The 17,637-nt window shown below is 39.3% G+C and overlaps 1 protein-coding gene across 1 annotated transcript; it reads right to left on the reverse strand.

The window, feature by feature from the left end:
- Positions 1-9,241: 9,241 nt before the first annotated feature.
- On the reverse strand, positions 9,242-10,158 carry LOC116170257. Its single transcript, XM_031486505.1, has 3 exons — positions 9,825-10,158; positions 9,512-9,781; positions 9,242-9,457 (listed from the first exon to the last, which is right to left on the reverse strand). The coding sequence occupies exons 1-3, from the start codon at positions 10,140-10,142 to the stop codon at positions 9,257-9,259; spliced, it is 789 nt and encodes a 262-aa protein (XP_031342365.1). The 5' UTR covers positions 10,143-10,158; the 3' UTR covers positions 9,242-9,256.
- Positions 10,159-17,637: the final 7,479 nt, after the last annotated feature.

Raw genomic sequence — 17,637 nt, forward strand, 5'->3', positions numbered from 1 at the left:
CAATTTAAACGAAATTTCTATGGTAAGTCCCTTTAATAAAAGCAAACAAAATTCATGCGCAAAAATCGTGTTGCGCATGCGCAGAAATGCAATTTTCTTATTTATGGAACAATTAAAACGAAATTTTGATGGTAGGTCCTCCTAATAAAAGAAAACAAAATGCATGCCCAAAAAATCGAGTTGCGCATGTGCAACATCCAACTTTCTTATTTATGGAGCAATTTTAACGAAAATTGGATGGTAGGTCCCTCTAATAAAAGCAAACAAAATGCATGCGCAAAAATCGCGTTGCGCATGCGCAGAAATGCAACTTTCTTATTTATGGAACAATTTTAACGAAATTTAGATGGTAGGTCCTTTTAATAAAAGCATTCATTCATTCATTCATTTTATTTATTGTGCTAAGTAATTACATAGTAATTTTTGCACTCGTCTTAAATTACTTTGGTACTTACAATGTGTGTGTATGTGTATATATAAACATAACATGAAACAAACAAACAACTATTAAAATATACATAAAAATTAAAGCCATTAATGATCACTATAGAACAATATTAAACACAAGAACACTAAGACTAAGGATGTGCAGTAAGAGTGAGGAATTCTTTCACAGTGTAGAAGCAATGATTGAATAGCAACGTTTTTAACTTTCGCTTAAATATAAATTTATTTTGAATAGTCTTCAGATCACTTGGAAGCTTATTAAAGAAATTTACACCGGCGTGATTTGGTGATTTAGTACAATAACTGTTCTTCACTTTAAAGTTTACAAAATCGGTTTTGTGTCTGGTGTTATAACTATGAATGTCAGAATTCCTCAGAAGGTTGTGCTTATTTAAGTGAATGTGACATAGTAGTTTGAGGAGGTATATAGATGCCACGGTCAATATTTTTTTGCTTTTGAAGAATTCACGGCACGAAGTTCTCCCACTAAGACCAAAGATCAATCTTACTATTCTTTTAAGCTAACAAAATGCATGCGCAAAAAATAGTGTTGCGCATGTGCAACATCCAACTTTCTTATTTATGGAGCAATTTTAACGAAATTTCTATGGTAAGTCCCTTTAATAAAAGCAAACAAAATTCATGCGCAAAAATCGTGTTGCGCATGCGCAGAAATGCAATTTTCTTATTTATGGAACAATTAAAACGAAATTTGGATGATAGGTCCTCCTAATAAAAGAAAACAAAATGCATGCGCAAAAAATCGAGTTGCGCATGTGCAACATCCAACTTTCTTATTTATGGAGCAATTTTAACGAAAATTGGATGGTAGGTCCCTCTAATAAAAGCAAACAAAATGCATGCGCAAAAATCGTGTTGCGCATGCGCAGAAATGCAACTTTCTTATTTATGGAACAATTTTAACGAAATTTAGATGGTAGGTCCTTTTAATAAAAGCTAACAAAATGCATGCGCAAAAAATAGTGTTGCGCATGTGCAACATCCAACTTTCTTATTTATGGAGCAATTTTAACGAAATTTGGATGGTAGGTCCCTCTAATAAAAGCAAACAAAATGCATGCGTAAAAAATGCACCTGTTGACGTTTTAGATCATTTTAAGCAACTTTTAAAGAATAAATTTTTCCCGTCTGTAAGTGCGTACATATGTTGGCAATTTTTGGTTTCAGCTAGGAAGCTATTCTGTCAAAAATTTGACACCTGGTTTTCTATCAAAATCAAGTTGGAGAGCACAGGTAAGCCCAAATGCGTAGGGCTTGCTCACCTATTCAGGTGCTAATTAACCAATTTCTGCAAATATTTGGCTTTTTTCAGTTTTTAACTTGCATAATTTACCACAATGATCAATTAAGTTGCATAAAGCCACTTAAGGGCATAATCTGAGCCGTTTGAGTGCGAACTGAACTGACTACCCTTTCGGGTCATACGTCATTTACAGATTACATTGCTGTACTATCTGTAACGTCTCGCCTTCCACAAAACAGGCAAATTATGATTAACTGCCAATTTTTTAGGGACAAAATGGAGGGTAATTAACCCCGGGAGATATTAACTGACAGCATTTCCTCTTTCAGAGTTCATAAAAAAAGGACTGGTCGCTGTGGTAGTCGAAGCGCGGTGTAATGTATGCTTCGGCATACTTCCCGGGGTGAACGAGGCATCAATGCTTCCGCCACCGAAGCAGGGCCGGACTGGCCCAGGCCGATAGGCCGCTCGAGCGGCCGGGGCCCCGCGGCAGCGGGGACTCTGGACGGGGCCCTCGTGGGACCGCGAAGCGGAGTCTCCGTCGCGGGGCCCCGCTAAGATAAATTAATTGATAAAATTGCCAATACGTCATTGGAATTACAGCGCCTTCTCAATACTGTTCAGCAAGTTGTTTGACATACAATTTAAAAAGTCTGCAAATCCCTTGTCTTCTTTTTCTGGGGGGGGGGGGGCATGAGTTTGGGAGTCTATTGGTCATAGAGCGCCCGGGGCCCTTACCCACCCAGTCCGGCCCTGCACCGGAGGTACGAAGGCTGAGCAAATACTGCAAGGAGAACCTTCTTATAGGATGTGACGCCAACTCTCACCACCTCCCCTGGAGCAGCTGGAACACAAACTGTACCTTTTACCTTTTAGATTTTCATTATCAGAGGAACGAGAGATACTCAATCAGGACAATGTGCCAACATTTGTATCCAGGAACAGGAAAGAAGTCCTGGATATTTTTCCATTTTCCTCATCTTTTCTAGAGGCCAGAATAGTGAGATGGAGACAAGCCCTCTCTATCAGCCCATAGACAAAATAAGGTAAACATAACCCAACTTTGAATGGCATTTCAGGAATTACAATTACCTACGCACTGTTATGCAATTGAATTGCTGAAGAAAACGCCCATCAAGAAGATAACTGATTTGAATCATAATTTGGAAAGTGTCAACAACAAGCTTTATAATCTAAAGAAGAAAAATGGTTACGGCAAATCGAGTGAACAGACCCTTACAGACGAAGAAATATAGAAATTCTTGAATCAAGCGAAGGAGTTTTCTCCGCCCGGATTTGTTATAATGTAAAGGGTGAGAAACAAACCGAACATTCCTAACGGGATCCTCGTAAGAAAGATTGGACACTGTACGAGGAGTTATTGCAAAGCAACACCACAGGACTCTACAGGAGGGTGATAGATCAAGTTGACCTGGAACGACTTGGAACACCGCTCACTGATGCCTTTATCTCCTCCTTTGAGGAGAGTTATCCGCGTAAACGGGTTAAAACAAATAGAAACACTCCCTGGTGGAATAATGAGCTAGGAATGCTCTGGATGATGGGATGAATATAGAACGTCCCTCACTATGTGTAGAAAGACGATTCGGAAGGCAAACATAGCATCTTGGGAAAGATTCTGTAAGACCATAGCCTCTCGCCTAGGGAAGATCCTCTCAAAAGAGAAGAACAACCCGTTGGGAACGATGGTGGGACCAGTGACGGGGAAAAGACTCTACAGCTCTTGATGCGGATCCACTTCCCGGGATCCGCTCTGCAGGTTTCAGAAGGCCGCCATCGTCCCGCCCTGCTAACAAATTTAATAGGGTCTTTGTGACTGTATATTCACACCAAACAGGTGTATCGTTGGACGATAGGCTGTCACAAGCCTTATAAATCAACCGGAGGAACTGGAATTCTCCTTAAAAAATGGACTGAGACATTAACGCCCATCCTAGTAGAACGGTTTAAGGGGAGCTACTCCGTAAGCTGTATCCCCAAGGACTGAAGGAAGGTAATGTGATGTTTATTCCCAAGGGAGGCAAGAGACCCAGGGGCCAACCCAAGAGACCTATCAGCCTATCTTATTTCATCCTTAAAACGACGGAAAGAATAGTAGGGCAGTACATAAGGGAAAAGTTCCTTAAGAAAAAAAACCCGCACACCAACCAACATGCATACCAAAAGGGATACGGATACGGAGATCGCCCTTCATAACCTCATCTAAGATTGAGAAAAGCATACTGGGCAAAGAATCGACCTTAGTCTGCTTCATGGACACTGTGGGAGCATTCAACTGCCGTTTGTATGACTCCATTGAGGAAGCAGAAAAGACAAAGATGTCACACAAAACTGGAAAAAATAGCCAGGTGTAATCGTGTTACTTTAGTGTGGGTGCCAAGGCATAAGGGGATAGCCGGTAACGAGGAAGCTGATCGCCTCGCTAAGGCCGCCACCGAAGTGAGTGGTAAGCCAGTTCAGAAAAGAATAGAAATCTGCCCCTGGACTAAAACAATCTAAGAAACTGATCAGTTTCCAGGAGACTAAAACCAGCTCATTGCTAGCACTCAGCAGAAGGTCATATATAGGCCTGGTCAGTGGGCACTGAGATATCATGAGAATAAAACATGTCGCCTCTCTGCTTCGAGGAGGAAAAGACAGCGGAAGATACCATTTGCTTGTGTGAGACAGAGATCACAGAACCTGCGCGAGGCTGTAATAGCACCTAAGCAGATCAGGGCACTGCCGCTGGAGAGGATCTCAAGATTTATTGACAAACTGTATCCCTCGAAGGAAGACACTGGGGCACGCACAATAGACCAAGGATGAAAGTGGATAAGCGTGATATAGAGGAAAAGGGAAAGTTTAAAATACGATAAAAAACGTTTGTTGTGACAATAATGCAGTTGATGGGTGTAGCTGGGGGTGAAGTTCTGAAGCTGGCTACTTCCTGGAATTTTCGTAACAACGTCCAGGACTATTAAATATGCGAGTATTGGATCACATTTAAAAAAGGGCGGTCGGAGCTCGTTCCCCTCGTCCTGTCGGCATTTTTTGGTTACACGCGAATTTCATATTGTTTCTCTTTGTTGCTGAATTTTTTTATAGGTTTATAGGTTAAAAAAAATTTTTTTCCTCCATCACAAGACGCAATTTTGAGGTTAATTTTAGGCTGGCTAGGATATTGTTTGGTTGCTCCCCTTTTACCCTTATATCTCTCCGTATAACTCCTTCATTCTGCTCCTTAGTTCTACCCTTCTCTCCCTAATTTTCTATATCTGTCTTCTTAAGACCATATGAAACGTCGCCTTTAGGTTCATAAGTTGATAGTGCGATCTTTTCTCCTCTCTTTTTTTGGTTTTTGTTCCACCAGTGCATGTAGGATCGATATATAGCTCTACATGGTTACTCTCCCTATTTTAATTCCAGTTTTTTCTCCAGTAGCTCATTTTCCTCTATTTCCCATTCCAATCTCTCACTTAGCACCATCGTCTACAATCTATCCACTGTCGTCATAGTGGTAATTCCACGATAGCTTCCATGTGATATTTGTCATCTATTTTGTCGCTTCTCCTATTAGTTCCTCTATCTCTTCGGTTTTCCTTTTAGCACATTCATAAAGTGTTTCTTCCAATCCTCTATTTCTATTTCTTCCCATCAAACTACATTTTCCCCTTTCTTAATTAATCAATTTTTAGAAACAATTTCCTGTTTTGAATCTCTTGACTTCTTCTTCGTGTTTCTGTCTTTTTTTCTGTTTGTTCTCTTAACTCGTTCTCATTTATCCCCCCCTTTCGTTTTATTATTGTTCTGTATCTATTTTCTCTTTTGTACACCATCGTCGGTTTCTATGGAATTGCATTTTTAACGCCCTCTTTCACCGTATACCACTCTTCCTCCGTCTTCTCACATTCCTCTTTTTCCCAATTCCCCAGCCTGCTTCTGTAATTCTTCACGGGTATATTTTATCCATGATAACTGTACCTCTTTTGCTCGAGTTATTTTCCCTTTTCAAACTATCTCTACCGACAGGTGATCCCCTTATGAATGCTTTTACTTCTTCCATTCCTTTTTCATTTACTAAGACGTAATGTATTACCGACCTTTCTTTTCCTCTCGTGTATGCGTATTGTCCCTTTCTATAACTCTCCATGTTGCTATTCATTATTTTCAATCGTTTAGTTATTGTAACATTTTTTCGGCCTCCTATTTTTAGCGCATTTCCACAAAAATAAAAAAAAAATGCGCTATTGTGGCCACTTTGTCCGTCCGTCCGTCCGTCCGTCCGTCCGCTAACTTTGCGACGCTACTAGTTTTTTATCTTAAGAGCTATTGTTCTACTTTTTTCGCTATTTGGTTCGTTATGGTGTCGAGTCTTGCACCAAGGAAGGAATTTTTTCTGTACCGCTTACAAAAAAAGTTATTGTAAAAAAAAAAAAACCGTTTTTTACATGTTCCATAATTTTACACTTTTGCCGTTTATTAACGATCCTAGAGATCGTTTATAATTTTGCATTGCTATCTGTCGCCTGCCGGTTGGTCTCTCCGTCTGTTCTTTGTCTGTCTGTCCCTCTATCTGTCCGTGTGAACGATAACTTTGTTTAGAAATGTCCGATCGCTTTTACATCTCCGTTAGTTATGAACTGAATTGCATGAAATTCAATATGGGCATAGATTTAGCCATATAATACGCAATGCCAAAAGTTGGATCGAATCGATTCAAAATTCACAGTGCCCTTTTCGCATCTCGACCATTTATAAACCGAATTGCAAAAGTATTTGAATGAAATTTGATACATAGGCACTTGGAATAAAGGAAAATCAAACGCCAATTTCAAAATTTGGTTTTGCGCATGCGCAGTGCCAAATTTTTTATTTATGGAAGAATTTAAACGAAATTTGATACATAAGCACTTCGAATAAAGGAAAATCAAACGCCAATTTCAAAATTTGGTTTTGCGCATGCGCAGTGCCACTTTTTTATTTATGGAAGAATTTAAACGAAATTTGATACAGAGGCACTTGGGCTAAAGGAAAATCAAACGCCAATTTCAAAATTTAGTTTTGCGCATGCGCAGTGCCAACAACTTATTTATTTATGGAAGAATTTAAATGAAATTTGATACATAGGCACTTCGAATAAAGGAAAATCAAACGCCAATTTCAAAATTTGGTTTTGCGCATGCGCAGTGCCAACTTTTTTATTTTTGGAAGAATTTAAACGAAATTTGATACATAGGCACTTGGGATAAAGGAAAATCAAACGCCAATTTCAAAATTTGGTTTTGCGCATGCGCAGTGCCAACTTTTTTATTTATGGAAGAATTTAAATGAAATTTGATACATAGGCACTTGGAATAAAGGAAAATCTAGCGCCAGTTTCAAAATTTTATTTTGCGCATGCGCAGTGCCAACTTTTTTTTATCTATGGAACTATTTAAGTGAAATTTGATACTTAGGCGCTTGGAACAAAGGAAAATCTAACATTAGTTTTAAAATTTAGGTTTGTGCATGCGCAGTTCCAACTTTCTTATTTAGAAAAGCATTGAAATAAAATTCTTCGCATAAACTGAAATTGAAGTAGCACGTCAACAATGGATTGCCCATGTGCAACGCTATCTTTCATATTTGTGGGCGGATTTTTACGATTTTAACAGAAGTTGCATCTTACAAATGGGAAATGAATGCAAGTGGAAATGCGCTTTATGTAAATCGTTTACGATTACTTTTTAACTTGTTTTATTTTTTTAGGGTTTTGAGTCATAGTGTCAAAACTAACCCCCTGGCGGAGAAGGATTCAACTAAATTTACTATATTTTTGATTCTCATTGTCCAAGGAATGCTCTTTTCAACCATACCAAATTTGTTAAAATCGGTCAAACGGTTGAGAAGTTAAAGCAAGTTATTGCAAAAACAATCGAACGCCCCACACCATCTTTGTTTTTGAAATAACTGAGTTTTTGTTTTTATGAAAATGATAGATAAACTGGTTCTCTTTAAAAATGTGAAAACAATTTTTTTAGTTTATGCGAAATTTAAAGAAAATCCAGTTTTAAAATTTAAGATGGCAGTTACGCCCCCTGTTGGTCAATTTTAAAACTTGAAAATATTTTCCAGCGATTCTTCATGACCGATTTACCCAATAATTTTTTTACTCCTAAGTCATATAACGAACGGTTCTCGAGATATGGTCGAGGAACAATCTTATTGGGTTACCCGGTACAGTCATAAGCCCTTCTACATGCCCATAGAAATATGATCTTTTTGCGTATTCGCTCAATGTACCCCCTTACCGGTCCAGCGGGAGTTTATGATGACCTGCTCAGACGCAGTTGACGTCCTCGAAGAGTGAGCCCATCAAGGTCAGCTCTTCTTCTCTTCCTAAATGGAGCAACCTCGGTCTTTTCCGGGTTAACGGCCATGGCTACTGCATCACCTCTGCATGACCTCTTTTACGGTGTTCGGAAACTTTCGAGTTATGACGATCGCGAGATCCTCCGCATATCCTTATGTATACGATCCATCTTCCTTCAGAGTGCGGAGGAACCCGTCTAGCACCAGGCACCACAACAGTAGAGACAACACTCCACCCTGTGGACATCCTCTCTAATGACCGAGGAGCTCATCTCCGTTGTCCCGATTGACGATATAATGACTCTGCTTCCGCACATGGCCCGGATCCATCTTACGATCGAACCATATCAATGCCATCCTTCAGCAGCAGCTTCACTAATAGAATCGAACGTGGTGTTGATAAACGCGATCCTCCTTGCGATCCTATCCAAAGTCTGAGTTCCACCAAGGTGTTCGTTTCTTGAAAAGTCCGCAGTTTACAGCTGTCTTCATAGGCGTCGTTTACTAATGCGACGCCCTCTTTCACCTGCTCTGCTTTCCGACAGAGCAAAGGTGGCTCGTCGAACCGCTCTGACAGTTTCGTCACACAGCCGTCCCCAGTCAGTGGATAGGGAATTCCTAAACCTAGATGACCTGCAGCGAGATGCCAGATTTAATTCGAAAAAAATGTGCCTGTGGTCTGAAAGCGATGATTCATCAGACACCATCCTACTCATCCACCAATGATGTACTAGAACTAGGTTTTCCCCTCCCGTAGTGACGTCGATAAGTCAAGTGACGTCACATGCTGAAACTAAATTCTTTTTCCAAGCGCAAATTTAAAATCTTGGAACTTTTTCATTTGTGGAGGTATTGTAATGATTATTTCGTGTTTTTGTTTCTTCGCCATTCAATCTGATAGTCATGTCCCCCACTACCTCGGGTCGTAATGTTTCATGCGAATTCCTGGAGATTGTGACCAAAGTGGACGTTATGACAAAAAGGAAACGAAGAATTGGATGTTCGGATTTACACCGGTGGCGGTGGGAGATATATTCACCTAAAGGTCACCTAAATTAAGTAGTAAACCTTATGACCAAATCCAGATTGGTGAACGTTGTGACCATCGTTGGACGTCTTAGATCCAATAGTAACGTGAAAACGAATCAGATACACAGTAATTATTAATTAATTATTAACCAAACATTTTGATTATTTCTTTTTAAATTCATGAGAAAACCAAGGCCTAAAATAAGTGCAATCGTCTTCTTTAGCAGGAGCATAAGCAAAAAAACAATCTCGAAAATTAGGGGTGGGCAACTCGTACGAAAAAGTAGAAGGAAAAAACTCCCGAGCTTCGTTGATTGCCACCTGTTTCACTTGACGATAGTAAATATTCTCCTTGGTAGCGGCCTACAAATCATTGCAAAAATAAGCATACCAAAAACTTACGGCATCGCAACGTACAATTTTCCGGACACTATAAGCGTGCGCCCAAGTGTACTGCCTTGCTTTTTGTGTAGACATGTCCAATCTAGCTCCTGCCGTAATGCTTCTATCGCAGTAAATCAAGTGGTTCCAATGGCGCATACTTTCCTCATAAAAAGTTAAACGGTCCTCTTGTGTCCAATATCTGCGACACCGCATGTCCATCCACAACCTGAAGATCGGCAAACTCCAACTGTCGGGCAATTTTGCTAGGGGAAACCCATCGTCCGCCATTATACGAAGTGCTGTCTAAATTTAACTTTGAGCTAATGATGTTTAGTTGGGCTGTCACCTTTAGGATGTTCATCTGATCGTCGTAATTCGACGGCATTTTGTTTAAAATGATAAACCTATATAAATCTGACATTTCGGAATCGCTTTCTGGTTCGTCCTCAATTTTTCCACAGGCCTCGTCGCAAACCGGTGGCGGCTTAGTGCAGATGCATGTAGCTTGTATAGCATCCCCCGTCAGGTAAATGATTGAATTACTGCACGGATCTTCACCTCCGCACTCGCATTTAGGCACGTTTGCAGCACCACTTTCGATTGCGAGTTGAACATCTTCGCCCCCATTTACAATGGTTGATCTTACAGTCGAGCACATTTGCATCGTCGTTTGGTCTTCAGGTTTGGAATCCTCAACTTGTTCCTCTATCTAAAATCAATTACATAATTCGACTGGACAAGTGGCTAGCATTACCGCGGGTAGTTCAGCTTCTTGAAACCTGGGATCATTTGTAAGTTCTTCTTGAGCCCTGGGATCATTTGTAATTTCTTCTTGAAACCTGGGATCATTTGTCATTTCCAACATATACTCGTGAACGTCTATCCGCATCTTCTCTAAGTACTTTTGGTAGACTTCCAAACATTGAACGTGTCGTTCTTGGTATGCTTTGAAAAGCTTCATGCATGTGCAATCTTCTGTGGGAACAGCGCTTGATACTACAAAGACGTTCCCTTTGTCTGTTGATTGTACTCCGGATATGACATATTTTTGCTTTCCTAAAGGAATGGTAGGCATATTTGCGCGTCTTTGCTCTTCCAGAAGTTGATCTCGTTGAATTGCTGCACAACAGCATTCTAGCTCTGGAGCAACCCCTGACAACATATACACTGGCTGCCCATCGTAGGTGTAAGTAATACCGCCTACCACATATGGCTTTGGCATCGATATCAAACCTTGTTGGGCATCAAACCTTTGCTTCAATTTTTCATAAATTTGCAATTTCGTTTCATACACCGCCATACACTTACAAGTTCCAGTAGACAATTCCTGCCTGCGGGCAGTGCACTGTGCGCACTGGCATAGGTTAGTCTTAATGCTTTCTTCCACGTCTTCTTTGCAAGTGCAACCAAGTGAGGGTACCCTTGCAACCACCAACATTTCACCTTCCGGCACGCTCTTCGGCTGCTCAATTGATTCGTCTGGAACGATCAAAACCTCACTCGTAATCTTTTCAGGTTCTATCTGTTGCTCCTCCACCCCACATAATTCATCACATGGGGGGTCTTCGAACGCGATTGGAATTGACAAATCCTTTTGCTCTAGCTCGGTTTCTTCGTGTCCCATCGCCAACTCTTCCGGAAGCTTCGCTACATGATCGCAAGGAATGTAAATAGATGGTTTTAGTAGGTACGGGACGGGTTCGAAATCTACCAACGATTCGTATATCTTCTGGGCGGACTTTAATTCCGCCACTATTTCCTTTTGTTGGTCCACTGTTATGCCGGATTCTGCAACACAATATGAAATCGCACATCGCGCAATCGTAACATACGTTTTCTCTGGATATACGTCTTCCTTTTCTCGTTATTTTCAAATGCTCTCTCTTGCTTCTAAAATTATGCATGTTACCTACTTAAAACATTTTGAGATTAAAAAGGTACCAATTCGGTGATATAAGCAAAATATGGGCTCTCCGGGTGTTGTACGTGTTTATTTTTGTACACTCCTGTGTACTTTCTAGGACATGGAACAAAATCGAAGGTTGCCAAATATGGAGATTTATAGCGAGGTTTTGGTGGTTGCTCGAGCACTGGGTTTCGTTTTCTTGGCGAGCGTGGAGGCGACGGTATGCGAATGTGTAACTCCTTAAGCGTCTCTCTCATTGTTAAATGCGCAACCGCAGACAAAAGCAGACGATCGTTGATAGAGTATTCGGTACCTGAAATTTATCACAGAGTAAGTTGGACCATTGAATAAAATTTTTATTCAATGGTTGGACTAATCGGAAGCCAACTTACGTTTCTGGTTCATTAGTTGGTACAAAATTAATAAAAATTCCACTGGACATTCGCAGCAGTTATTTAATGCTTTCTTTATATGCCGTTGATTTGGTCGAAGTACCAGGCCAAGCTCTCCAATATTATCCTTGGTGTAGGTAATGCATTTGTACCTTTTATCTTTGAGAATACAATTTTTTAAGTTATCTGCCGCTTTTAGTTGGTTTGGGGAAAGTTCTTGGAACCAATCGGGGCCCACCAATGCCATAAGTTCATTGTGACCCGCGGCAACTTGAAACAAAACGCTGTTTGCACTACGATACAAACTATAGAACGCCATGTGGAGAATTATACCAAAAAATATAGAAAAAGATGAACCAACATAACCTTACGAAACAATTCGATCTGGATCTAATCTTGATTCTACCTTGTTGTCATCAAGAGGCTTTTAAATGAAGTCAAAGAAAAAGACAGTGCTCTAGAACGTATTACCTACCTTGCCTTTTCATAAACTTCTTATTTTCAATTTGCAACGTCCTGAGATTTTCTCGATATTTTTCCTGCTTTTTCTCCAGACCTTTCCGCCATATCTCATCCGCAAAGGTATAAACAGGTGGTCCGCCTGAAAAGTACTTAACTACCTCAGCTTGCTGGACAGTACGATCTTCGGCATATCCTAGTAGAGAAAAAACGTAACTCGTTCTGGTTTACAACAAGTACATTTTTGCCATACCACCCTTTAAACGTTTTGGATTTTTCGCGACAGTTTCTTCAATTTGATTCTGGGAAATACTTTTAGACGTGAATCGGCATTCGTTAGAGATGTTTGATTTCGCGTTAACAATAGAATTTGTCGCGGGAGTTTCACTTATTTTCGTTTCCTGGCATTGCTCGGGCAAATCGCCCCTCGTTCGAGAAGCACCTTCATTGCCAGCATTTAGAGTTGCCTTTTGATTTTTGCACATTGTTTCAAAATTGCACACAAATCCTTACAAGAAATTTTTGGCGTCAGCTTTCAAATTATGACATGACAAATATTTAGTACGTATTTTGTTTTTAAGTACCGAGTATATAGGGGTTGGGTGGAAAACCTTACCAAAAAGAGCACTAAAATCGACGTTAAATCTTCAACCATTAAAACCTGAACTGATAGCGTCGGGTAATAGCTAATATAAAACTTGAAGCCAACATCTGCAGCACCATCACTGGGTATGACTAAACATGGAACTAAATCTGAGGCGCTAAATTTGAAATTTGCAAGGGCAAGTATATCCACACAAAATATTAATACGATAACTGTTTAACTTTATACCTGATGAATTAATTTATATAATAAATAAATTTGAAGTAGATGTAATTTTTGGATAATGATACCAATAGATCGTGGAATAAGCTTTTATTTAAAAAATATACATGTTTATTGCAGCGTCTACGCAATCTCCAGGATAACGTGTATAACATGACGGTGAGGGTGTTACACAACGATTAAGATTCATATTTTGATGACCAGCGAAAGTGTTTACATCTGTTTACATTTTCATCTAATGTAATTTCTTCAACTTGTTCTTGGTCGGAGAAACTATTTTCATTTGATGTATTTGGGAAAATTGAAGGAACCGAATTAGCCTTTTACTTACGCGAAAAACGTTTCTGTTTTAACGTGTGATAATCCACCCTGATGGTTAGGCAACACACGTTTACATCTGAAACAAAAATATAATATGCTCTGTATATAACCAACGACCGTTTTGCGCAGATGCCGAATACTAGGGGATTTTGGTAACGAAGCTAGGGGAGAATGAAGAAGATGGCGACGAGGTCGACGGAAGGCATACGCTTTCCCGTTTTTTTTTTTTATTTCTTGATTATTTTGGTGTTGTTGTTTTGAAGGTGTATTTACAGGTAGTAACCATTTTATTCCTTCCTTGTACATACTAGCGATTTAATCATTGAATTTCTTGCCACAATTTGATACTATTTACATTTTGCTGATTTTGCATAAACTACGATAATCTGAATCATGGCGTACTCCATGCCTTGGTTTTGAGTACCGTTAGATGAATCGTGTGTGTTATACTGTACAGATGATTATGTCATTATTTTGTTTAATTAAGTATTTATTTCTGCTATTCACGAGAGTTGATTACCAGTGCGATGTTGCTCTGTCCGATCGATGCGTAACTATTCCGTTAAGTAAGTACTTAATACGTTTGATTGTTCGCTGTATCTGTTACTTTCTGATTCGTGGCGCTGCAGTTCTTGTGCGTTAGCTATACGGGGCTCTTTTATTTGATGTTTCGATGTTTGTGTGTGCGAGTGGGTCATTCTGTCTCCGTGGAGTAAGTAGGTACCTAATGCAGTTCGATCTTTCGCTGTATCTGTTGCCTACTCGTCTCGTGCGGATTGTAGTTCTTAACATCTTAGCAATACGAGTGGGGGCCCTCTCATTAACATTTCCTCTATTTAAAATATGTTCTGCTTGAGCGATAATCGATTTTCACATGAACACTTGCTATTTGCATTCTCACATGTACTTTTCGTGTTAAATTAAATTATGTTAATGAAGGTTGGAGTCGAGCCACACCATTTTGATGTTTCCTATGTACATGCAATTTATTATTTTACGAGTTGTGTTATCTCAATTGATCGTACAGGTATTTTGATGTGTTTTTGAATTGATTTATCATGTTTTCCACTGCATCTATGATGTCTTATGTATTTTGTTTTTATGAACTTGTTTAATTGCCTATGATTTGATTATCTGATTTTTATCATATAATTTGAGATGTTTTATTTATGTGTATTTTCTCTTGCCTTTATTGCTGTAGGTGATTTATTTCATGTATTTGTGTGGCCTATGCCGGGGTTTTAGTCCCGTAGAAGGTTTCCCTGGCATGGTCTTGTGTGTGCGTAATATATTTATTTGTTCTTGTCATTTCTTATGCACAAAAGTTCTGTCTTTTATTTAATTCCCTTACCGATTATGTCTCACGTCCCAACACATAAAGAACCGATTACACAACGTAGGAGTTCATTCGTGCCACCCATATCGAGCCGACTGCCATCCAAACTCAACAGTGCCGCGGAACGTCCATCGTTTCGACTTGAAAAGTAGGTGGCTCTGCTAGTAGTTCTTGCCAGAGTTGCCAACGGTAAGTATAGGGTAAGTCAACGTTTTCAGTGTCGGCTTGATAGACCCCTAGGAACATTACAACCTCCTTGTTTTGAAGGTTATAAACTGCATCACATTTTTTTACGAAACAACGTCACCGTCTCATTTTTAATTAATTATGTAAAAGTAGCACAACTAACGCACACAAATTTACATAAACACTTAAAATTAAATCTCGGAACATTGACGTGTGTCAAATTTCGTTTCACAAAACGCACACGACTTTGCTAGCCATCCAGTTATTTTTCATCCAAGCGTTAAACCACGAGACGTGGATCTAGTCCCTGATGACTTTTCGCTCTCAAAGATTGATACGAGTATTATCTAAAACTCGCAATTGAAACAAATCGAACACGTTTAGGTGCTAAACAGGTATGATGATCTTAGAGGTCCTCCAATCCAGCACTGTTATTTTGACTCGCGTTATACTTGCAGTTGGTAACATTTGGGAAAAAATTACATGCAGAGCCATCCTGTCAAACAAATTTAGGTCCCGTTAACAGTCGATCTGCTTATATAGCAAACGCCCCCTCTTTCTCGAAATATCCGAACGCTTCCGAAAACTTTCGAGTTCTTCTAGAATGTTCTCAAACAAATACGTCATATCTCTCGGAATGATTACGCCACATCCGCCATCATTATTTATCACCGATTAATAATCTTTCATGGCGCCTCGATGTCTATCGAAATTTCTGGAATGTTCGCTACACATAGACGACGATGGTGGCGAAGACAGAGTCCCAGTCCCAGGCAACTCTGGTTCTATATCGCGTTGCCGCGATGATGGCGGTACCCATTCTTAAAGAAAAAGCAATCCACCGTTTTATGAATCGGTTGCGGGGTTCCTCTGGAGTTCAAGCAACAGAACAATATTTTCACACCGGTGCCCTGGAGGCCCACCTCCCGAATGTTGCGCACAACGCGCCAGTCTAACCTACCAAGACGCTACTTATAATCGATAGTCGCTCAAAGTGACCTGCGGTATTTATAATGAATAACACTAATGGGGAGGCTACAGTGGAAAAGTTTAGAGAATGTTTTGGAAGGTAGGACATTGTTATACGCTTAGATACCAATAAAATCAGTAGGTATGGTTTTCTTATGGAATGGAAAGATTTATACCTACTTATTTTAAATTAAATATAATAAACAAACATTTACATTTATCTACTCTAACTCATAATTTTCCTAATTTTCTTCGTTTTGCTGGTACCTTTTCTTCCCTAGAAGTAATTTCCAATGGACTGTCATTGGTTTTCAACAGCTGCGTCGGTATCGCTATAAAATAAAGTTATAAGATAATTTTGAACAATTCGGCACACTATAGCTTACCGTCTGGCTTTAATTTTTTTCTGCACGGAAGATTAAGGAGCTCGGCTTTTAAATTTCTTTCGAAATGGATTGGTAGGAAATGTAAACTGCAAATACGTGCAAATTGTGGATTGAAAATGTCTGTCCTGTTACATTTGTTGATCCATTCTGATTGTCTTTGTGAGTCTTTGGGAAACGAAAAAAAAGATAAATCTCCGTTTTTCTCATCTTGACTTTTACAGCTCGCTACGCTGCAGCGTTTACCACCGCCCATTTTTCCAGCAGGTAATCTGAAATGCATTTGGTTTTCGAATATCTACTTATAGATAGGTACTCCACTAAAAATAGGATTTTTCAGAAATTTAGTTCCTGGAAAATTGAGAAACTTTTCGTGTAACATCACAATAAAGAAATTTGAAGTTTTTTCTTTTTATCTCATTGTTAGTGAGATTCAGACGTGACACCACTCTAAATTCCTTTAATTTATTAGATAGATAGGTATAAAACCGAGTATAAAACAAAGTGAACATTGTTTACAGCTATCCAGGAATTAACTGGTAAGAATCACCCTTTTTTAGTTTACTACACTCTATTTTTTAACTAGAAGACAGATTTAAAAGTTCCGTCAAAAATCTTAGTTTCTATGATTTTTGTGTCCATTTGCCTAAATTTTAACAAAAAAATCAGTCCTTTTGAGAACTAAACTTGATATTTCGCGACTTCGTGTCCTGAGTATACTTGCATTAGTGATAGATTCATGCATCCAATGGCATTATACTTTTACTTTTATTCGAGGTGCCTACACACAAAATTTTATATAATTTTAACCAATAAAAAAAGTCAAAACACATTTTTTGGTTCAGTATTCTTTTTACTTTTATTCGAGGTGTCTACATACAAAATTTCATGCAATTCGGTTCATAACTAACAGAGATGTCAAAAGGGTCTTCGTTATTTTTTGGCCTACATTGTCAATTCACGAATTCCGAACTACAAACAATCCATCTGCAAAATTTAATCGCACAATCGGTCCACCCGTTCTCTTTTAAAATCCATGCACATGAAGCCTGCGACCGGCGAGCGATCGGACGATTGGGAGAAAGCATAACAGTCTCGTTTAAAATTCGACGCTAAAACGAGGAACTCGTAATTCCTACCAAATAATACCATAAAGGCATACATTAAACGCCGTGTCCCGTTAAACCTTCGTCCAACGCTGATCCTCGTCATAGGATTTTTGTATGTTTGCTTTTGTTTAAAAAAATGTTTTTTTCTCCAACCACCTGAATAAGACACTATTTTGTGACAGTGTTCGGTACGTAAAATGGACGTTTTGCGGATTAATCGCTTTCACCATGGCAACTGTACAAAAAGTGGATACTTTTTGTCCTAGTACCAA

The sequence above is a fragment of the Photinus pyralis genome, unplaced genomic scaffold (assembly GCF_008802855.1).
Source record: "Photinus pyralis isolate 1611_PpyrPB1 unplaced genomic scaffold, Ppyr1.3 Ppyr1.4_LG5, whole genome shotgun sequence".
Taxonomy (NCBI): domain Eukaryota; kingdom Metazoa; phylum Arthropoda; class Insecta; order Coleoptera; family Lampyridae; genus Photinus; species Photinus pyralis.